Here is a 24,755-nt window from a genome sequence, read left to right as displayed (position 1 = left end):
CGGCCGCTGGTGGAGCGCCAAAGCCGGCTGTGTGGGAAGCCCCGGTTGCTGAGCTCACTTCCTCAAGGGAGCTGGCACCGGCTCAGGCACCGGCTCAGGCACCGGGGAGCACTACACATCCTTGCTCTTGAGGCCAAGCCCCCACACGTTGCCGAGCTCACGTCCTCAAGGGGCGGGGCGAGGGCCGGGCTGAGGTTCGGGTGAGCACCGCGCAACCGCATCATCCCTGCCTTCGCAGCAAAGGCCCCTGCACAAGTCTGAGCTCACTTCCTCAAGGGGCGGGGCGAGGCGAGGGGAGGGGCGGGGCGAGGGCTCAGGAGAGCACTGTGCAACCGCGTCATCCCTGCCCTCGCGGCAAAGCCCCTACACTTTGGTGAGCTCACTTCCTCAAGGGGCGGGGCGAGGGCTCAGGCGAGCACTGTGCAACCGCATCATCCCTGCCCTCGCGGCAAAGCCCCCACACGTTGGTGAGCTCACTTCCTCAAGGGGTGGGGCGAGGCGAGGGGCGGGCAGAGGGGCGGGCAGAGGGGCGGGGCGCGCCGAGGGCTCAGGCGAGCGCTGCGCATCCTCGCCATCCCCGCCCTCGCGGCAAAGCCCCCACACGTTGGTGAGCTCACTTCCTCCAGGCGCAGGGTCACGTGGGGGGGCCCGGCATGTGGACGGCGTTTGCGCTCCGGTGAAGGACTTGAGCGCCGCCATGGCTGACGACGCCACGCCGGACGAGGCGACCGTACAAGTGCTACGAGACGTGGCCAACCGCCTCCGGATCCATTCCATCCGGGCCACTTGTGCCTCTGGCTCCGGCCACCCCACGTCGTGCTGCAGCGCCGCCGAGATCATGTCGGTATTGTTCTTCCACACTATGAGGTATAAACAGACAGACCCAGAACACCCGGACAACGACCGGTTCGTCCTCTCCAAGGGCCGTGCTGCCCCCGTCCTTTATGCCGCTTGGGCAGAGGCTGGCACCATCAGAGAATCCGACCTGCTGAGCTTGAGGAAAATTGACTGTGACCTAGAGGGACACCCCACCCCTAGACTGTCGTTTGTTGACGTGGCAACCGGATCACTGGGGCACGGGCTGGGCGCTGCGTGTGGAATGGCTTATACGGGCAAGTACTTGGACAAGGCCAGCTACCGGGTCTTCTGCCTCGTGGGAGATGGCGAATCCTCGGAAGGCTCAGTCTGGGAAGCCTTGTCCTTCGCTTCTCACTACAACTTGGACAATCTCGTAGCAATCTTTGATGTGAACCGCTCGGGACAAAGTGGTGTCACACCACCTGAGAACTGCACGGATGTCCATGAGAAGCGCTGTGAAGCATTTGGATGGAACACTTACCTAGCGGATGGCCATGATGTCGAGGCGTTGTGCCAAGCATTTTGGCAAGCCGCTCAAGTGAAGAACAAGCCCACTGCTATAATTGCCAAGACTTTCAAGGGCCAGGGTCTTCCAGATGTTGAGAATGCAGAAAATTGGCATGGAAGGCCAGTGCCAAAAGACAGAGCAGATGAAATTATCAAGTTAAGTGAGAGCCAGATGCAGACCGACAGAAGTCTCCTGCCGAAATCCCTTGTTGAAGAATCACCTCAAATCAGCATCATGCGTATAAAGATGACCTCTCCACCTGCTTATGGGGTTGGCAACAAGATAGCTACTCAGAAAGCATTTGGTTTGGCTCTGGCCAAACTTGGCCGTGCCAATGGAAGAGTTATTGTCTTGGATGGTGACACAAAGAACTCCACCTTTTATGAGTTACTCAAGAAAGAACACCCTGAGAGGTTCATTGAATGTTTTATTGCTGAGCAAAACATGGTAAGTGTGGCACTGGGCTGTGCTGCACGGGGTCGAACCGTTGCCTTTGTTAATACCTTTGCTGCCTTTTTGACCCGAGCATTTGATCAGATCCGGATGGGAGCCATCTCTCAAACCAACATCAACCTTGCTGGTTCCCACTGCGGGGTGTCCACTGGTGAAGATGGACCCTCCCAGATGGCCCTGGAGGATCTAGCTATGTTCCGGAGCGTTCCCAGTTGCACTATTTTCTATCCAAGTGATGCCGTCTCAACAGAGCATGCTGTTTGTCTGGCTGCCAATACCAAGGGAATGTGCTACATTCGGACCAGCCAACCGGAAACTGCAGTTATTTATGCCCCGCAAGAAAACTTTGAGATTGGACAGGCCAAGGTTGTCCGCCACAGTGACAATGACAAGGTCACAGTTATCGGAGCTGGAGTTACTCTGCACGAAGCATTAGCAGCTGCTGATGTTCTTTCTGAAGAAGGTATCTCTATCCGCATTATCGACCCATTTACCGTTAAACCCCTGGATGCTGCTACTGTCATCTCCAATGCAAAAGCCACAGGCAACCAGGTTCTCACAGTGGAGGATCACTACCGAGAAGGTGGCCTAGGGGAAGCTGCATGTGCAGCTGTCTCTGGGGAGCCTGGCATCCTTGTTCATCAGCTAGCAGTGGCAGGAGTGCCTGGAAGTGGGAAACCTAGGGAGTTGTTGGATATGTTTGGAATTAGTGCCAAACACATCGTAGCAGCTGTGAAACACATGCTAATGAACTAAAATAGCTGATTTTTTTTTAAAAAAGTCAATCTTTGGCCTTTGATCTTAAAACAGTTAACAAAACTGTCATATATATACCATTGTGCTTTTGTTGTTATTGTTTCTAAAGCAGAGCCTGTTAACTGCTTTCTTCATTCTTAATTCAGAAATTCAAGTTAACTACCTTTCTGTTAAACTGTGACTATGTATATAAATGTCACTTCGTTTTTGAATCATTAAAGTGGGTTATAAACTTTTAAGTAACAAAAGAGCAAACAAAACAACGACCTAATACAAAATTATCTGGTAAAATTACAGATAAGTGAGTTGGGGATCAATGTAGAGGTACGTAGTTCCTTACATGTGTGTAATGTAAGTAAAAAAAAAAAAAGTATAAACTTCAACAGCCTAGATTGTGAAGCACTACCAGTGTGATATTGTTCCAGGTTGGGGCTTTTATATAGTGCCATCCTACCTGCAGTTTCCTGGATAATGTCTGACTGCAGTTGTCTTGGAATTTCTTTCCGTGTTTGCGTTCATCTCCCCTGTGCAGTTGGGAGACTGCGGGGCAGCAGTGAGAGCTCTCGTAAAACACTGCTCTCCTTGCGGTGACTGTTCTGTAAACGGACCAAAGCATCACCGGTTCTGGTCTGCATGCTACACTGTTCTGTGAGATTTCAAGAGTGTTTCCTTTTCTCAGAGACCAAACCAGACCGCTAACTGGATGCTGGTTAAAGTCACTGTCAATAAAGCATTTAAACACTGTCTGCTTTATTTAGTTTCTGACCTGTGCCTGTGATTTAGTTTCTCCCTGATGAAACTGTAAGTAAGGAAGAAGCTTCCATCTAAACCTAAAGCAGTGAGAGGTGTGTCTTCTAGCCATAAACCTGAACCAAGGACCAGGCTGGAGATGAACCCTGGTGACACAGTGGTTAAGTGGCTCACCTGCTAACCGAAGGGTTGGTGGTTTGAACCCAGCAGCTACCTCCGAGGGAGAAAAGACCTGGTGATCTGCTCTGATAAAGATTGCAGCCTAGGAAATCCTATGGGGCAGTTCTACTCTGTCCTATAGGGTCACTATGAGTCGGAATTGACTTGACGGCACACAACAACAGAGAGACGCCTTACTTTCAGCTATTTTTATTGCCCTCCTTAAGTGGTTATTAGGGTTCTTTGGAGCCCAAACCCATTTGCTTCAGGAATTGTTCTAGAAGGTGTGGTAGCGGCCAAAGAACACCAGTTTGGGAGTCAGAGTGCTTGGGGCCTACTTATTCCACTACTGCCCATTTTCCTCGAGCTGGTTTCCTCTTTGGGAAGATGAACATAACTGATTATTTCATATGATTTAAAAGTTACTTTGTAAAAATAAAAAGTTGATATGGGGTCACTGTAGTAAATTTAGGAAATGCAAATAAACAAAAGGAATTGTTTTACCTCACTTATCTCACCCAAAAAACATCCAATAATATTTGTCAGCAAGTAATCTGTAACTGATTCTTCCAGTATCACCAGGGCTCCATTTCAATCCAGTAACATCAATTAATTTAAATGTATGCATGAATGGGGTGCCGCTAAATACCAATTGTCTGTCCTTATCTCTTCCATACTCTCAGAGGTAGCATTGACTCAGACACACGAAAAAAGATAAAATACTAACGAAAAATTGCTTGTCAAAATTTGAGTATGCGTACTGAACAGCTTCAGCTTTTATTGTTTATAACATAAATTTGGGGTGCAAAATGGTCTGTCTGCAACCGAACATGCGTAAACCCACCTTTAATTATGATAGTAGGTTAGTTGTTTTTGTGTGTGTGTTTTAAATACCTAACAGAATCTCAGAGACCACCAGAAATTATCTTTCTGTTAGGAGGGCAAGGGAACCCTTAAGAATCTCTTCTGTAAAAGGTCCTGTTCCATGGGGCATAAACCAGTGGTCATCAGCTCCAATGAGAAGAGATAGGAGGTGATACTTATCTTGCATCTACAGCTCTTTAAGTAAGATGAAATCAAAATTGTGTTATACTGAATATTCTCTAGTCCTGAGACCATTAAGTGTCCATGGAAATCTTAGGAGAGAATCATGCCTGACTGATGCTAACCCCTGGCTGCCAAAGTTTGTGATGATGATGCTTTGAGTCTTCATTCCATGAGCCTGGTATATTCCTCCATTTATTGGGATGTTATTTATCTCACCAATGTTAGTTATTCCTAGGATGCAGACATTTGTGTCCCAAAACAAAGCTTGCAGGGCATACGACAGCTCCTATGTCATCTAGGCCCTGCATTCACACTTTGGCACCAAGCTTCACAGGGCTGCCAAAGTCATACTTGAGAATCTGCAAATGTCTCCAGTAGGAAAAGTGGCCTCAAATGTTGCACTCATCTCTTGGGATTGTTATGTTTTCTTAGATCACGGCTAAGTAATTGATATTTCCTTGCTAGCTTTCTCAAGCCTTCAAATAAATTTAAAAGAATGTTTTTTTCTCTAGTCTTTCTAAGGATGGTTTATTCTCATTCCTTAATCCACCATTACTGGAAACCTCTGATGACATACATATGAATACACAACTTAATTTTATAATTTAACTTTATACCTTAGCTTAAAATCCAATTGCATTTTTATAACAATCAATACCTGGATTGTATTTCTTTTTAATTTTCAATATAAAGAGATCACATTACTAAAATTTCTCTAGGAAGTTAGGCTAAAGAGATTCCAGTAAACCAGTTTTATCAAGTTACATTCACAGTCTCCAAACTGAAGTGAACATACCTTGGAACATACTCCTGAAGAGTTTCCAAGGGTTGTGTAGGCATGGAAGATTTTAAGTCAATCTGTTTTCAGGTTCTTAAGTTTTTGTTTTTGTTCCTAAAATTGATCTGCCTGAGAATAACTCTGTGATCCTTCCCAATATCCTCATTTATAATTACCTCTTTTCTACTCTCATCATCCTTACGTTTTCATACATTGCCAGTTGTGAAAACTTTCAGAATGTCAAAGGAACATTCCAAAGTACTGGTCCTGGCATTGCCAATTTTAATGAAATCACTATGAACCAGCAATAAATTATTGTGTCTCATTCTTTTTTTTGTTGTTGTTGTTAAAGTAAAGCCTGGAATTAGAAGGTTACTTTGATCCATAGGGATTGTGATCGTTAAGGTTGTGTATCAACTTGACTGGGCTGTGATTCTCAATGATTTGGTAGTTATGATGTAATTTGGCAGTCATGTTGTTGTTGTTATTGTTAGGTGCCGTTGAGTTGGTTCTGACTCATAGCGACCCTATGCACAACAGAAAGAAACACTGCCCAGTCCTGCGCCATCCTTACAATCATTGTTACGCTTGAGCTCATTGTTGCAGCCACTGTGTCAATCCACCTCAGTGAGGGTCTTCCTTTTTTCCACTGACTCTGTACTTTGCCAAGCATGAAGTCTTTCTCCAGAGACTGATCCTTCCTGACAACATATCCAAAGTATATAAGATGCAGTCTCACCATCCTTGCTTCTAAGGGGCATTCTGGTTGTACTTCTTCTAAGACAGATTTGTTCGTTCTTTTGACAGTCCATGGTATAGTCGATATTCTTCACCAACACCACAATTCAAAGGCGTCAATTCTTCTTCGGTCTTCCTTATTCATTGTCCAGCCTTCACATGCATATGATGCAATTGAAAATACCATGGCTTGGGTGAGGCGCACTTTAGTCTTCAAGGTGACGTCTTTGCCCTTCAACACTTTCAAGAGGTCCTTTTTTGCAGCAGATTTACCCAATGCAATGCATCTTTTGATTTCTTGACTGCTTCTTCCATGGCTGTTGATTGTGGATCCAAGTAAAATGAAATCCTTGGCAACTTCAATCTTTTCTCCATTTATCATGATGGCAGTCATATAATGATGTAATTGGCTGTATGATGAGATCTGGTGTAATATGATCACCCCCATGATGGGATCTGCTGTTAGTAGCCAGTCGGCTGAAAAGGGAGTTTCCTTGGGGCTTTGGGCAACTTCCAACATAGGTAGACTTTCTGGCAAGGCTTGTGGGCTTTTGCTCACTCTGGATCCTGCCTGGCTCCTGTTCATCTGACCTCAGTTCTTGAGACTTGAGCTAGGAGCTTACCTGCCGATCTTGGATTTCATCAGCATTTGCAGTCTGTGAGCCAGCAGCCTACCAATCTTGGGATTTGTTGGCCTCTGCAGCCTGTGAACCAAAGGCCTGTGTTCTGATCTGCCAATCTTGAATTCACCAGCCCCTGCAGCTACATGAGTCAGGAGAAGCCTCCAGCTTGACCCATGGACTTGGGACTTTCCAGCTTCTACAATCACGTGAGCCATTTCCTTGATATAAATCTCTCTCTCTATATATACATATGTATAAATATATATTTACATACACTTCACTGGTTTTGCTTCTCTCTAGAACCTAGCCTAAGATATTTGGTACTGGGAATGGAGTTTAGAGAAACAAAATTGTAAGGACGAATTTTCTAAATTGGTTCTCAAGTCTGGTTAGTCTTAAAAATGATGACTCTGCTTCCAGTAGTAAAGAAAAAAGAGGGCAGTATTAATCCATGGCTTGAGGTGGTGATACAATTACACAAAATATCACCAATAGACCAGTTATTGGTGAGAGACAAGGTTCTGGGTGATCACATGTTTGATACTTTTCTACGATTTTGTCAGAATAAGGAAGTTGGTTGGTCGGACACACTATTGCTAGAAAAAGTGAAAGAAAGAGGTGAGCTCAGGGCTTCAGATTCAAAGCTCAAGCACTGCATAAACGACCTCAAAGTTTCCATTTGTGCCTTGAAAGAAAGCCTTATTTCTTGTAGTAACAGAGCTGATATTGCCAAAAACCCAACCCAGAGTCTTATTGTAAGAGTAGCTGAATTACAATGCTGACTGAATTCCCAAACTTGAGTGGTCTCTGAAGTTAAAGTGAGGGTGTTGATTGGGAAGAAATGGGATCCTGAAATTTGGGTAGGGACGTATGGGCAGATAATCAGGAAGCTGTAAACACTGAGCCCCTGAATTCTGTTGAATCACTCCTGCCAGCATAATCAGCCCTCTCACTCTCATATGAAGAGATTATTCCACCTTTGTCTGCTAAATCACCCTCCCCAGTAAAACCATTAGCCCTCCCACCCTTATGTGATGAGATTAACTCAGCTGTGTCTGAAGAACCTTTGTCTGAGTCATCGTCTGGAACATTGTCTCAGGCAGACGCTTTACAAGACAATGCTGAATTTTGTCAAAGCACATCCGCACCACCCATTTTGGCTTCTACACCTATACAACCAAAACCAAACCCATTGCTGTCAAGTTAATTCTGACTCATGGTGACACTATAGGACAGAGTAGAACTTCCCCATAGAGTTGCCAAGGAGCTGCTGGTGAACTCAAACTGCCAGTGGTTAGCAGCCTAGTTATTAACCACTGCACCACCAGGGCCCCTCTAGACTTATAACTAGACTTAAGTTCCAGTAGCCCCAAAAGGTGAAGTGTGACCCAGGAGAAGGTATGCTTCACTCCAAAAGAACTGCTTGACTTTCCTAATATGTACAAACAGAAAACTGGGGAATATGTGTGGGAATGGCTTGGGATAATGGTGTAAGGAACATAAAGCTGGATCATTCTGAGTTTATTGATATGGGCCCACTAAGTACAGATTCTTCACTCAGTGTTTCAGCTTGAGAAGTTAGAAATGGATCTAATAGTTTATTTGGTTGGGTTGCTGAAGCATGGATTATGCAGTGGCCTACACTAAATCAAGTTGAAGTGCTAAACCTGCCTTGGTATACTGTAGGAGAAGGTATCCAAAGGCTTGGGAAAATTGGCCTGCTAGAGTGGATTTATCAGGTTAGACCCACAGACCCACACATAGAGTGCCCAGAGGACACACCTTTTACCACAACTGTGAGGAACAAATTTGTGGGGGGAGCCCCAGCATCCTTGAAGACTGCTGTGACTGCTATTTTATGTAAGTCAGATTCGACAGTGGGAATTGCCGTAACTGAATTAAGACATGTAACTACAATGGGGCTGATTGGACCTCATGCCAAGTGATGGCACTCAATTGGCAAAGACAAGGTGGGCATGGTTACTGTAATGGACAGTGGAGTCAAAGCAGTTATCAGAATAGTCTGACTTATGGTATTGGCGACATAGCCATGGAGTCCCTAGGAGTGTGATGGATAGGAAGTCTAAATGTTTACTTAATCTATACAAGCAGAAGAATTCTAGGTCAAGTGAACAGCAGTCTAACTCGAATTGCCAGAATAGAGTCATGGCCTCTCAATTCCTTGAACAAGTTTATAGCACCACAAAAGAAGAGGCCAGGCCCTCTTGAGGAAGGACCCCACTACACTGCCCAAAATTTATACTGTTAATCTTTTTCCCGGCCTTCCCCAGAGAGATTTGTGACCTTTTACAAGAGTGACTTTCATTGAGGAAAAGGAAATAATCAGACTTTTGGGGGATTACAGGATACTGGCTCTGAACTGACACTAATTCCAGGAGACCCAAAATGTCACAGTGGCCCACCAGTCAGGGAATATGTAAGTTAGGTTAATGGAGTCTTAGCTCATGTCCTTCTCACAGAAGGTCCAGTGGACCCCTGAACCCATTGTATAGTGACTTCCCCAATTACAGAATGCGTGATTGAAATAGATTTACTCAGCAACTGGCAGAACCCCCACACTGAATCACTGATAAGTGGAGTAAGTGGTAGGGAAAGCCAAGTGGAAGCCATTAGAACTGCCCCTGCCTAGAAAAGTAGTAAACCAAAAGCAAGATCCCATTCCTGGGGAGATTGCACAGATTGCTGTCATCACAAAGGACTTGAATGATTCCCACCACATTCGCATTGTCTTTGTTATCAAGTGCTGCTATAACAGAAATAACACAAGTTGATGGCTTTAACAAATAGAAATTTATTCTCTCACAGTCTGGTAGGCTAGAAGTCCAAATTTAGGGTGCCGGCTCCAGGGGAAGGCTTTTTCTCTCTGTTGCCTCTAGAGGAAGGTCCTTCTCAACAATCTTACCCTGGACTAGGAGCTTCTCATGTGCAGTGACCCTGGGTCCCAAGCACGCACTCTGCTCCTGGCACTGCTTTCTTGGTATGACGTCCCCAACTCTGCTAGCTTCCCTTTCTTTTTATCTCTTGTAAGATAAAAGGTGATGCAGTCCACACCCCAGCAAAACTCCCTTTATATTGGATCAGGAATGTGACCTGAGTAAAGGTGTTACATCCCACCCCAATCCTCTTTAACATAATCTAATCTTGCCTCATTAACCACAGGCAGAGATTAGGATTTACAACACGTAGGAAAAGCACATCAGATGGCAAAATAGTAGACAATCACACAATACTGGAATCATGACCTAACCAAGCTGACAGATGTTTTCTGGGAACACAATTCAATCCATGACACCTATCTACTCACCTATTTGGCCTGTGCAAAAACAGATAAATCTTAGAGAATGATCAAGGTTCACTTATCCAGGTGGTGGCTCCAATTGCAGCTGCTGTTCCAGATGTAGTTTCATTGATTGAGCAAATTGGTACATTTCCTGGTACCTGGTATGCAGCTATTGATCTGGCTAATGGCTTTTTCTCCATACCAGTTTTGAGGAACTATCAGAAGCACTTTGCCTCCAGCTGGTAAGACCAGCAATACACCTTCACTGTCCTATCTCAGGGGTATATCAACTCTCCTGCTCTATGTTATAATTTAGTCCATAGGGGATTTGATCACCTATCCCTTCCACAACACGTCACCCTGGCCCATTACATTATTGACATTATGCTGATTGGACCTACTAAGGAAGAGGCGTCAATGACTCTGAACTTATGGGTAAAAGATTTGTGTCTTAGAAGTTGGGATATTAAAAAAAAAAATAATAATAATCCAATGAAAATTCAGGTGCCTTCCACCTCAGTGAAATTTCTAGGGGTACAGTTGTGTAGGGCATGTGGAAACGTGTTCTAAAGTGAGGGATAAGACCTTCCTACAATTAAAAAGAAGGCACAATGTCTGGTGGGCCTCTTTGGATTTTGGAGGCAACATATTGCTCATTTGGGTGTGCTACCCCAGCATTTTTATCAAATGACTCAAAAATCTCCTAGTTTTGGGTGGGACCCAGAACAAGAGAAGGTTTTGTAACACATTCAGGCTGCTATGCAAGTGGTTCTTCCCCTTGGGCTATATGATCCAGCTGATCCAATGGTGTTTGAAGTGCCAGTAGCAGATAGAGATGTTATTTGGGGTCTTTGGCAAGCACCTATTGGTGAATCACAGCGCAGAGCCTTAGGATTTCAGAGCAATGCCCTGCCATCCTTTGCAGATAACTACTCTCCTTTGAGAAAAAGCTTTTGAATTGTTACTAGGCCTTAGTAGAGATTGAACGCTTAACCATGGGCCACCAAGTCACCATGTGGCCTGAGCTGCCCATCATGAACCCACAGTCATAAAGTTGTACGTGCACAGCAGTACTCTGTCATTAAATGGGAGTGGTATATATGAGATCCGGCCCAAGCAGGACCTGAAGGTGCAAGTAAGTTGCATGCGGAAGTGGCCCAAATGCCCGTGGTCTTCACTCCCGTCACATTACCTTTCATCTCCCTATGGTCTCATGGGGAGTTTCTTATGATCAATTGACTGAGGAAGAGAAAACTCATCCCTGGTCTAGAGATGGTTCTGCGTGATACGCGGGCACCACTCGAAAGTGGAGAGTGACAGCATTATAGCCTCTTTCTGTGATCTTGCTGAAGGACAGTGATGAAAGGATCCTCCCAATGGGAAGAACTTTGAGCAGTACACCTTGTTCACTTTGCTTGGAAGGAGAAATGGCCAGATGTGTGATTGTATACTGGTTCATGAGCTGTGGCCAATGGTTTGGTTGGATGATCAGGGACTTGGAAGCAACATGATTGGAAAATTGGAGATAAGGTGGTATGGGGAAGGGGTATATGGATAGACCTCTTTGAATGGGCTAAAGAAGTGAAGATATTTGTGTCTCATGTGAATGCTCACCAAAGGCTGACCTCAGCAGAGGAGGATTTTAATGATCAAGTGGATAGGACGACATGTTCTTTGGAGAGCAGTCATCCTCTTTCCCTAGTCTCTTCTGTCATTCCAAATGGCATCATGAAAAGGCGGCCATGGTGGCAGGGGTGGAGGTTATCCATGGGCTCAGCAACATGGAATTCCACTCACCAGGGCTGACTTGGCTACAGTCACTTCTGAGTGTCCAATCTGCCAGCAGCAGAGACCAACACTGATTCCCCAATGTGGCACCATTCCTTGAGGTAATTAGCCAGCAACCTGGAGGCAGGTTCATTACATGGGACCTTTCCTGTTGTGGAAAGGGCAGCATTTTCTTCTTCCTGGAATAGATACTCACTCCGGATACAGACTTGCCTTCCCTATACGAAGTGCTTCTACCGAAACTACCATCTGTGAACTTTCGGAATGTCTTATCCACTGTCATTGTATTGCATACAGCATCATCTCAAATCCAGGGACTCAGTTTACAGCAAATGAAGTGTGACAATGGGCCCATGCTCATGGAATTTACTGGTCTTACCATGTTCCCCATTATCCTGAAACAGCTGGCTTGATAGAACAATAGAATGCCATTTTAAAGACACAGTTATGGCCCCAGCTAGGTGATGATACCTTGCAGGGTTGGGGCAATGTTCTCCAGAAGGCTGTATATGTTCTAAACCAGTGTTCAATGTATGGTGCTGTTTCTTTCCTAGCCAAGATTCATGGGTCCAGGAATTAAGGGGTGGAAATGAGAGTGGTGCCACTCACCCTTACCCCTTGCAACCCACTTGGAAAATTTTTGCTTCTGATTCCCATGACCCTATGCTTTGTGTGTCTAGAGGTCTTAATTCCAAGGGGAGGCATGCTTATACCTAGAGACACATCACTGATTCCATTGAACTGGAAGTTAAGAATGCCACCTGGCCACTTTAGGCTCATCATGCCTCTGGATCAGCAGGCAAAGAAGGGAGTTATCATATTGGCTGGTGTGATTAATACTGATTGCCAAGAGGAAATCAGATTGCTATTACATAACGGAGGTAAGGAAGAGTATGTCTGCAATGCAGGGGATCCCTTAGGGCATCTCTTAGTGCCACCATGCCCTGTGATTAAAGTCAATGGAAAACTACAGCAACTCCATTCCGGCATGATTACTAATGGCCCAGACCCTTCAAGAATGAAGGCTTGGGTCACCCCATCAGGCAAAGAACCACGACCAGCTGAGGTGCTTGCTGAGGCAAAGGGAATACAGAATAAGTGGTGGGACAAGGTAATTCTAAATATCAGTTACAACCACATGACCAGTTGCAGAAACGAGGACTTTAATAGTTATGAGTATTTCTTCCTTGTATGTGTGCATCAAGAATTTTTGTTTTCTTTACTTATAAAATATAAGATGTAAACAGAGCTAGTGCTTTTTTGGTTGTACGCATGTTAGTTGTATCATGTTAAGCACAGATATGACTTTACATTCATCTTTATTCAGAGATTATATGTAGTTTAAGGAGATGTGTCAGGTACCAAGTTGACAAGGGGTGGACTGTGATTGTTAAGGTTGTGTGTCAACTTAATTGGGCCATAATTCTCAGGGCTTTGGTAGTTATGATGTAATTTGGCAGTCGTATAATGATGTAATCACTTCCATGATGAGATCTGTTATAATGTCATCACCTCTATGATGGGATCTGCTGTAGCCAGTCAGTTGAAAGGGCGTTTCCTTGGGGTGTGGCCTGCATCCAATACAGGTGAACTTTCAGGCAAGGCTGTCGGGCTTTTGCTTACTCTGGATCCCGCAGCTGGCTCCTGTTCATCTGACCTCTGGGTCTTGGGACTTGAGCTAGGAGCTTATGTGCTGATCTTGGGATTTGTCAGCCTTCGCAGTCTGTGAGCCAGCAGCCTGCCAGTTTACCTGCTGATCTTGAGATTTGTTGGCCCCTGCAGCCTGTGAGCCAGAGATCTATTATCTGACCTGGTGATCCCTGGTTTGTCAGCCCCTGAAGCTACATGAGTCAGGGGAAACCTCCACCCTGACCCACAGACTTGGGACCTTCTAGTTTGTAGAACCACGTGAGCCATTTTCTTTATCTCTCTGTCTCTCTCTATATATATAGAGAGAGATGCTTCACTGATTTTGCTTCTGTAGAGAATCCAGCCTAAGACAGGGATATATTCTGAATTCAAGTTATAAACTGGAGTGGTGGCAATGACGACAGTTTTTGTTTGATATTTTTTTTTCTTCCCATCTCCCAGCTATTGTCAAAACATTGTTGCTGAGAGTCTCATGAGAGCAAAGCAAAGAATAACAGTAAATACTGAAGATGGAAGCACCTTATTTCATCCATTCAACAAGTTCTGACAAGTTTCTATGCCTTATCTATCTACAAATTTTAGAAATGAAATATTCAAGATTAATGAAAATCTTACAGGGAAGAAATCTTTCACTTTGAAAAACTCTCCATATTTTCAGCATCCTAGTTAGGGAGAAGGAACTTAGTGAGTACTCTCATTCACTTGTGTCTGTAGAATGAAATTATACTTTGCATGATTTTGAAGCAAAGGAAGTTAAAATTTCCACGTTCATTTATAACAGAGCAATTTAAAAAATTTTTTTGTACTATTTGTTTTGATTCCCAGGAGACTTTTGGGGGGGAGGGGCTTGTGACAAAATTCCAGGACAATGCACAAACTTGCAACTTTTCCACTTGAGCGTAAGACCCCAGTCCTTGTCACTGGCAGACCACATCTTTGCTGGCTTGTTTTGACATGCCTCGCTATCTCTGATGTTGCATATTCCTGTCATGTCCTTATTAGATTTAAGTGAACCTAATAGCAGCATATTGTGCATTCTACTGTGTAGATAGTACATTTAAGAGACAATGCTTAACATATCCATTATAAATCTTATATTTACTTTTGTTTCAATATCTTCTTTTCTTTTTGATACTTATTTCCACAAAGCAGGTAAAAACTACTCTCTTAATAGCAAAACATTTTGTGTGCAGGTACAGGGCAAAAAAATCTCCCTTTTGCATTTGGGGACATGATGCCCCTTAGTAAACCGTCTTCGTTTAGTCAAAATTAATTCATTCTTCTCAGGTTAATATGTCATTCTAATCCTACTGGATATATTAGAAATGGGATATAACCATTTTATTTGAAAAGGCATTATTAATAACATGTCAGAAGTTACATTCTTAAAAGCTAATGGTTTAGTTAGTTAGTGGCAATTTGTAAAAGGAACTTAGAGATAACAAACTGCTGGTCTGAGGGATGAATTCAGTCCACAATGGTCATCTTATTCCATCTCAATATTTTTCTTTCTTCTTGTTTTCTTTTCTTTCTTTTTTTTTTTTTTTACATTGAATCTGAATTTGAGTCCCTGTAGGCAATTACATTCACCCTGCTTCCTTTCCACACTCTCTACTACCTTAAATCTGTTTTGCAAACCTTTTTGTACCTGGTTCCTGAAGACATTTTGATTTGCTATCTAAGCATCAATTTTTAAGGATATTATGTGCATAAAGAGTAAATAGCTTCTTTAACAATAAATGTATAAGCTGTATTTGTAGGAAAGCATAAAATGTTATTGAAGCATGTAAAATGAGACCTGAATAGATGTCAAAACACACTATTTTCCCAGGATAGAAAAGCTGAAGATGATAAAAATGTCAATCCTTCTCAAATGAAGACAGAATGAGTCAGATAGAATACCAAAAGGTTTGTGTAGGGGAGGGCACGTTTTGTGGAAAGGAGAATAAAAGAGATTGATTCTAAATTTTATATAATAGAATAAAAGTCTCAGCATTGCCAACATGTCTTGAAAAAGAAAAATGGTGGGAGCTAATTGCATGCTTTGAGGAATCCAGTTCTCAGAAAAGTTAATAAGAATTTCAAGGTGACAACTGCAGAGCATAAGCCTAGTGTAGAGCTCTGTGCTACTACATGAGTTGCACGCCAGAGAAGCCTACCCTGATCTGATCATTTGGTGATATCTATAAATGGATTTAAAAATGTGTCATGGGGTCCACTCCTATTCACAGAGACTTTGTGTCTGTGTCATAGGAAAATTACTCTAGATTAATGGATTATAAAGACACATTCTCTGTTGTGTGTGTAAATCTGGCTTACCGATCTTTTGTATGTCTGTCTAATTGTCTATTTGGAACTCAAATCATTAAGAATTTGGTGCTATGGGGTTTAAAATTAACCTTACCCAAAGAATTTTGTCTTTGTGCTCTAAAACCTTAGAATTTCCCCAGTGATTAAAATGTCTTTGATGAGGCCTCCAGACCACAGCTGAGGGTTTCGGCTAGTGAAGTGACTCAGGTGGGAACTTGCCAGGCCAGAAAGGCCCACCATATGCTATCAGCTGACCTTAGGGAGGCGGAGGGAGCTGAAGGGTGAGTCCTGTCAATCATGCCTACATAATGAGACCTCAATAAAGGCTCTGGATGCAGAAGAGAGCCTCCGGTTGGTGAAAGATACTGATGCTCATGATAGAATAGCACGTGCCTTTTTGGGGCAAGGAACTTCTTCCCTGCAAACCCTCCCAGACCTCGCCCTGTGCATACCTTCTTTATACTGGTCCTGAGCTGTATCCTTTTTGCTGTAATAAAACTATAATTCTAAGTAGAGTGCTTTCCTGAGTTCTGTGAGTTATTCTAGCAAATTATTGAATCCGAGGGATTAGTGGGAGCCAGCAAGCCAGAAGTGAAGGACCTGGGGATTCCCAAGGTTAGAACTGGCATCTGAAGTCTTGGGCACAGTTGGCAATCTATAGTATGTGCCCTTTAACTTGTGAGCTCTGACCCGTCTCTGGGTGGCAGAAGTATTGCATCTGCAGCTGGTATCAGAACAGAAGTGGAACAAAGGGAAAAAGAATTGGTAATAAATTCATTTGGACTGATTAACACATTTGATGTCAGATAAGCAGGATTTGAATTCACATAATAGTTGGTGTGAAAAGTGAGGTTTTGTCTTTTTAACTCAAGTGTCCCCCAAGATAAAGAACAGCTCTTTGGTGTATGGACCCATGACCTTCTGTGTTTTCCTGTCTCTCTGTCTCTTAAACTGTGGCTGAAATTGTACAATTGAAGCTAAAAACCGTCCATGTGTATGTATGTCTGTGTATCTATAAAAAAGGTGTTATGTCTTGTTTTATGAGTGTAAAATACTTTCCTATCTAGCAGGATGTTAAACTATAAGTCTCTTAAGTTAAAGGACTTCTGTTTTGATAGGTATATAGAAATAAATAAGTACCTACATAAATCAAATATTTCTAACATTCAAAGAAAGTGAAATTAAGCTATAATTCTTTAAATGTCTTAGATTTCGTTTTTTTTGTTACAAAAACTAACTCAGAAATATTTTAAGATTCCAAGTTCACATAGCAAGACTAGTTTAACAATTTTGTTTTGATGAAAACAGGTACATCTTCTCTGTTACATCCATATTATGTATAAGTTTAAATTATAGTCTACTTGAGTTTGTTTTCCCTAAATTTAAATAGGGTTACTGATCAAATAAGCTAATGCTACTCTAACAACAACTCTTAGATAATGTTTAAGATTACGAAAAACTAAATTTTTTAAAATAATTTTTATTGTGCTTTATGTGAAAGTTTACAAATCAAGTCAGTCTCTCACATAAAAACCCATATACACCTTGCTACACACCAACCAATTACGCTCTCACTATTGAGACAGCCCGCTCTCTCCCTCCACTCTCTCTTTTCGTGTCCATTTCGCCAACTTTTAACCCCCTCCACCCTCTCATTTCCCCTCCAGGCAGGAGATGCCAACATAGTCTCAAGTGTCTCCTGATCCAAGAAGCTCACTCCTCACCAGCATCCCTCTCCAACCCATTGTCCAGTCCAATCCATGTCTGAAGAGTTGGCTTCGGGAATGGTTCCTGTCCTGGGCCAACAGAAGGTCTGGGGGCCATGACCACTGGGGTCCTTCCAGTCTCAGTGAGACCATTAAGTCTGGTCTTATGAGAATTTGGGGTCTGCATCCCACTGCTCTCCTGCTCCCTCAGGGGTTCTCTGTTGTGTTCCCTGTCAGGGCAGTCATCGGTTGTAGCTGGGCACCATCTAGATCTTCTGGTCTCAGGATGATGTAGTCGCTGGTTCATGTGGCCCTTTCTGTCTCTTGGGCTCGTAATCACCTTGTGTCCTTGGTGTTCTTCATTCTTCTTTGATCTAGGTGGGCTGAGACCCATTGATGCATCTTAGATGGCTGCTTGCTAGCGTTTAAGACCCCAGAAGCCAGTCTTCAAAGTGGGATGCAGAATGTTTTCTTAATAGATTTTATTATGCCAATTGACTTAGATGTCCCCTGAAACCATGGTCCCCAGACCCCTGCCTCTGCTACACTGGCCTTTGAAGCATTCTGTTTATTCAGGAAACTTCTTTGCTTTTGCTTTAGTCCAATTGTGCTGACCTCCCCTGTATTGTGTGCTGTCTTTCCCATCACCTAAAGTAGTTCTTATCTTCTACCTAATTAGTGAATACTTCTCTCCCACCCTCCCTCCCACCCCCCTCTCGTAACCACAAAAGAATGTGTTCTTCTCAGTTTATACTATTTCTCAAGTTCTTATAATAGTGGTCTTGAACAGTATTTGTCCTTTTGCAACTGGCTAATTTCACTCAGCATAATGCCTTCCAGGTTCCTCCATGTTATGAAATGTTTCATAGGTAGTTCACTGTTCTTTATCGATGTGTAGTATTCCATTGTGTGAACATACCATAATTTCTTTATCCGTTCATCTGTTGATGGGCATCTTGGTTGCTTCCATGTTTTTGCTATTGTAAACAGTGCTGCAGTAAACGTGGGTGTGCATATATCTGTTCGTGTAAAGGCTCTTATTTCTCTAGGATATATTCCAAGGAGTGGGGTTGCTGGATCGTATGGTAGTTCTATTTCTAGCTTTTTAAGGAAGCACCAAATCGATTTCCAAAGTGGTTGTACGATTTGACATTCCCACCAGCAGTGGATAAGTGTTCCAACCTCTCCACAGCCTCTCCAACATTTATTATTTTGTGTTTTTTGGATTAATACCAGCCTTGTTGGAGTGAGATGAAATCTCATTGTAGTTTTGATCTGCATTTCTCTAATAGCTAATGATCGTGAACATTCCCTCATATATCTGTTAGCTACCTGAATGTCTTCTTTAGTGAAGTGTCTATTCATATCTTTTGTCTATTTTTTAATTGGGTTATTTGTCTTTTTGCAGTTAAGTTTTTGCAGCATCATGTAGATTTTAGAGATCAGGCGCTGATCAGAAATGTCATCGCTAAAAACTTTTTCTCAGTCTGTAGGTAGTCTTTTTACTGTTTTGGTGAAGTCTTTGGAGGAGCATAAGTGTTTGATTTTTAGGAGCTTCCAGTTATCTAGTTTTTCTACATTCTTTATAATGTTTTGTATACTGTTTATGCCATGTATTAGGGCTCCTAAAGTTGTCCCTATTTTTTCTTCCATGATATTTATCATATTAGATTTTATATTTAGGTCTTTGATCCATTTTGAGTTAGTTTTTGTGCATGGAGTGAGGTATGGGTCTTGTTTCATTTTTTTGCAGATGGATATCCAGTTATGCCAGCACCGTTTGTGAAAAAGACTGTCTTTTCCCCCATTTAACTATATGGGGGCCTTTGTCAAATATCGACTGCTCCTATGTGAATGGATTTATGTCTGCATTCTCAATTCTGTTCCATAGGTCCATGTATCTGCTGTTGTACCAGTACCAGGCTGTTTTGACTACTGTGGCGGTATAATAGGTTCTAAAATCAGGTAAAGTAAGGCCTCCCACTTTGTTGTTCTTTTTCAGTAATGCCTTATTTATCTAGGGCCTCTTTCCCTTCCATATGAAATTGGTGATTTGTTTCTTCATCTCATTAAAGAATGTCCTTGGGATTTGGATCAGAATTGCATTAAATGTATAGATCGCTTTTGGTAGAATAGATATTTTTATAATATTAAGTCTTCCGATCCACGAGCAAGGTATGTTCTTCCACTTATATGAGTCTCTTTTGGTTTCTTGCAGAAGTGCACTGTAGTTGAAAAACTAAATTTTTAATTCATCTTAATCGATTCATTATTCTGACAAACTTTATTTCATGAGTAATCATGTTTTGTAGTATGTGAGCTTGAAGATAACTTCCAAGGTCTTTGTTGTTGTAAGGTACCATTGAGTTGATTCTGTCTCATAGCGACACCCTGTACAACAGAATGAAACAGTGCCTAGTTCTGCGCCATCCTCACAATCGTTCCTATGTTTGAGCCCATTGTTGCAGCCATTATGTCAGTCCATCTTTTTTTCTTCTCTTTGAGGGTCTTCCTTTTCACTGACCCTCTACTTTACCAAGCATGATTTCCTTCTCCAGGACTGGTCCCTCCAGATAGCATGTGCAAAGTACATAAGACGAAGTCTCACCATCCTTGCTTCTAGTGAGCATTCGGGCTGTATGCCTTGGTTTATGTACCTAAGACTGAAAAAGCTGTGAAATGTGTTAGCATCTGAGCAAAATTTACTCAGTTTCGATGTTCTTGTTTCCTTGGGTTATAGAGTAATACCTCTGCCCACAATAAGGATATTTTCTCAGTTATAAAAGAGCTAGGAATTTTTTTTTAATTGTTAGAGTCTGTTTTTTAAAATATTTTGTTATGACTTTGATTAAATAGGTAGCCAGATGTTATTTATCAGGTACCAATGATCTATCTTAATCAGGTATTCGAATCCTCTCTCCTAGCTTTTTAAAGTCTTTTGACTTCCCCAAATCAGACCCTAAATGTAGAAAATAATAAATGAAACTGTCAGTATATATTTTAAACATAAAACTATTCTGATGTATCTTAGAGAGCCCTTGAAAAATAGAATACATATATTTCACCTATAAAAAGAGATGCTAGAAATAATTTGATGTGTTACTATTGTAAGAGTTGCTGGGAAGAGCTGTCAAATCACCTAGTTTAAACTTGTATAGGTTAAGTGTTTTTAATATCATAATTCCAAAAATTGCACACTTTATGGAAGTTCCTAGAAATCTTCCAGTGTCCTCATTGTATGTAATATATTTTAACTTCAGGAGAAACACTGAAAAAAACCCATTTGAAAGAATTATGTTGCATTTTCATATATTTATCAATTTCTTGCTCATGCTCTACCTTATAATATTAGGCAATACCGTATAGGGCTATTAGACATAATTTGAGTTATTATTTAAAATATCAGTTAGACAAAATATTACTTCTTTAATTCAAATCCAGTATCTTCTGGCCAGTGGTTCTCAACTGGGGATTCACAACAAATACCAATGTAGTCCCTGCTTTTAGTTTATCGAATCTTTCTACTTTATAGTCTTGGTGTAAAAAAATTAAATCCCAGAATTACTATACCATATGTATCAAGTTTTTTTCTTTACAAAAATTATTTTTACCTGTTTTTTTTATTTGTGTAAAACAAATGTAATATTTACTGACTTCTCAGAAAATAGACTTTATCATTTACTCTAGATACTTCTTGTCTAAAATTTATTTTGGAAGAGTGCTGTTATCTTTGTTTTGTGTGCCACAAACACAACCAAATTTTTTTTTGGTTACATTATTTTAATCCCTCAACAGACCTTGCATATTTAAAAATTTTTGGTAATAAATTAACCACTGGTGTTTTAATTCTCTGTCATCTACAGATAGCTTTTTGTTTTAGTCTGATGCTTGTCAGATTGGTAAACCAGTTGCCATCCTGTCTATTTCAACTCATGGTGACCCCACGTGTGTCAGAGTAGAACTATGCTCCACAGGATTTTCAATGGCTGATATTTTGGAAGTAGATCTCCAGACCTTTCTTCTGAGAGAACTCTGGGTGGACTCAAGCCTCCAACCTTTTGATTAGCAGCCGAGCGCATTAATCATTTGCACCACATGCTTGCCTGAAGGCTCTGCTAAAACCTGGAGACCAGAGTTTAAGTCTTTACCATAGAAAGGCAGTTTCAGAGGTTTGTGGAAAAGGACTGTACTAGGAAATTCAAATTACTGACAAATCGGAGAATAGTCTCTTGAGTAAATGATTCTGAACAGACGTTAGTTAGACAACTTTCTGCCCCATCAGCGGACTGCATTGGGATTTTCAGAACTCATTTTTGTTCAAGAAGCAGATGACTTAATGAGACTGCTGATCAAAGATTCCACAGGACAATAAATAACTAAATGAACTGGTGAGGAGAAATTTATTGTGGTTATTTGTTTGGAATATTAACAATTTTGTTTAAATGTTCTATTTTTCTGGATATATAAGTAAGCTATTTCTCTTTCTTCTTAAACTATTTAACTCACAAAAATTTTATCAATTCTGCTTTTGCAGACTAAAGTGAAATAACAATCTACTAACCAATATATATATAATACTTTCAGAACTTAACAAAAAGACAAAATAACCCAGTCATAAAATTGGCAAAGGACTTGAATAGACATTTCACCAAACAGAACATTCAGATGGCCACCAAACACCTGAAAAGATGCACAACATCATTAGCCATCAGAGAGATGCAAGTCAAAACCACAATGAGTTACCAATTTACTCCCACTAGGATGGCTAAGATAAAAAACAAAAAAACAGAAGATAGCAAATACTGGTGAGCATGTGAGGAAATTGGAATGCTTATCCATTTCTTGTGGGAATGCAAAATGGTACAGCCATTATGGTAAACAGTGTGGCAGTTACTCAAAAAACTGAAGATAGAACTACCACATGACCCAGTCATTCCACTGTTAGGTACGTAACCAAAAGCCTTGAAAGCAGAAACTGAAACAGACACTCGTATGCCAGTGTTCATTGCAGCACTACTCACAATACCCAAAGATGGGAACAACCTGAACGCCCATCAACAGACGAACGGATGAACAAACATGGTACATACATTCAGTGGAATATTACTCAGCCAGTAGGGGAAATGAAGTCTTGATACATGCTACAGTATAGATGAAGCTGGAAGACAATATGCTCAGTGAAATAAGTCAAACACAAAAGAACAAATATTATATGACCTCGCTTATATAAAAAGACAAGAAAAGGCAAATATATAGAGACCAAAGTTTCTTAGTGGTTACCAGAGGGCGGGAAGGAGGGGAAAAGAAGGGGTTAGAACTATGAAGCACTGAGTTTTGGTGATGGAAAAATTGCACTGGTTAAGGGTAAGGTTGCACGATTATTATAAGTGCTGTCAATAAGTTGTATACCTGTAAAAAGTTGAATTAGCAAAAGCTGTGTAATAGACATATTTATAACAATGCCAAAAGAGAAAGTATAACTACTGAGTCTACTTTTATACAACCAAATACCTCATGAGATTAGGTTCCTTTGTTTGGAGGTTTAGGGTCATGGTTTCATGGGACAGCCCAGTTAATTGGGCCCAATAATGTGTTTAGTAGTTCTGTTCTACTTTCTAGTTTGTTACATTATTTTTAGAGTCTTTAAGGCCACCAAGCAGCCATCCAAGGCACAACAATGGATAGAGACCATTCACCTGGAGCAACAGAGGAAGATGGAGAGTCAGGAATAGGAGGAGGAAATGGAATGTGTGTCTAATTGCCTCCATGAACAACTCTCTCCTTTGCCATGAGTCCAGAAGAGCTGGATGGTACCTGGCTACCATTACTGAACATTTTGATCAAAGATTCTGTAGGAGAATCCTTACCAAAAAAGGGGAAAATGCAGAAAAGAATTTCAAATTCACTCAGACCCCAGTCTTTCTGAAGTCATGCAGGGTAGATGAACCCCTGAAACTATTGCCCTGAGATAATCTTTAAACCTTAAACCAAAAATATTCTCTGAAGTCTTCTTAAAACCAAACAATAAAAAACCAAAACCAAACCCATTGCCATCGAGTTGATTCTGACTCATAGTGACCCTATAGGACAGAGTAGAACTGCCCCATAGCATTTCCAAGATGCACCTGGTAGATTCAAACTGCTCACCTCTTGGTTAGCAGCCACAGCACTTAACTACTATGCCACCAGGTTTTCCAAACCAAACAATAGTTTAGCTTAACCAGTAAAAAAATACATGATTTGAGCATTATGGTCTTTTAACAACTATCTAAAAAAAAAAAAAAAAAATTTTTTTTTTTTTTTTTTTATATGGGATCAAATTGATAACAGCAACTCAAAAGCTTAGATAGAAAACTTAGGGGACAGTGGGTGTATATTAATAAGGTAGGAACAACTCAGAAAATTAGATGAGAATGGTTGCACAACTCAAAGAATGTAATCAATGTCACTGAATTGTACACGTAGAAACTGTTGAATTGTGTGTTTTGCTGTGTATATTCTCAACAACAAAATAAAATTAAAAAAAATAAATTTAAATAAAAGAAGAAATGAAGGATGAGATTTACAGAAGCTTTGAAATATCGAGGAGAGAAGTGATTATGATATCTCAATTAGAAAAAGAAAGCTGAAGAAGATACAAACAAGATAGTGTTGTTACCAGGTATGTAAGAGGCCACATTAACCACTGAAAGTCTGTGACATTCTGCTATGTAGATTTGTTCATCAATTATAGTGTATATAAATGACAAGTCTAAGAATGCAAGATGTCACCTGTGTTCATAATATAAGTCTTACGCTTGTTATATCTTTAAAAAATTCATTTATTTCCCCATAAAACTACTCGGGTATGGTTGTTTCGGCTGACTTACATGTATCTTCACAACTTCGTAGTTTAGCCACATCCAATATTTTAAAAGACTGTTTCTGTACCCTACATGAATTCAGTGGAGGATAGAACACTGCTCAACAGCCCTATCTTCATTCCGAAAGACTTCTACTGAAACCTTTCCTTTCATTAACACTTGTCTTTGATCTTACATGTACTTCCCAGACATTCATAAGACTAAGACCCACATCATTTTCCATTTGAGAAGAATCACTTGAACCAGATTGTATGATAATTTATTTCCCTACCACTTAGAATTTGTGCTTCTTCTGTTCTTATGTCCTTCACCATGACTATACGTGGTGGAATCAAATGGACAATCCATGATTTAACAATCGACCAGCAGACTTGGAGGTGACTTTGTCCCTAAGAATGCAATAGAAAGATATATTTTATGAGCAAGGTTGATGCCCACTCTTCCTAATTTGGCTAAGTCATGTACTA

General features: G+C 41.3%; 1 protein-coding gene across 1 annotated transcript; it reads left to right on the top strand.

Moving 5' to 3' along the window:
* Positions 1 to 697: 697 nt before the first annotated feature.
* On the top strand, positions 698 to 2,950 carry TKTL2 (transketolase like 2). Its single transcript, XM_003418504.3, has one exon. It carries the CDS (start codon positions 698 to 700, stop codon positions 2,573 to 2,575), a length of 1,878 nt encoding a protein of 625 aa, XP_003418552.1. The 3' UTR covers positions 2,576 to 2,950.
* Positions 2,951 to 24,755: the final 21,805 nt, after the last annotated feature.

This window comes from Loxodonta africana, chromosome 13 (assembly GCF_030014295.1).
Source record: "Loxodonta africana isolate mLoxAfr1 chromosome 13, mLoxAfr1.hap2, whole genome shotgun sequence".
NCBI lineage: Eukaryota > Metazoa > Chordata > Mammalia > Proboscidea > Elephantidae > Loxodonta > Loxodonta africana.
Note: the sequence above shows the minus strand (reverse complement) of the source record. Positions and strands in the feature narration are given on the sequence as shown.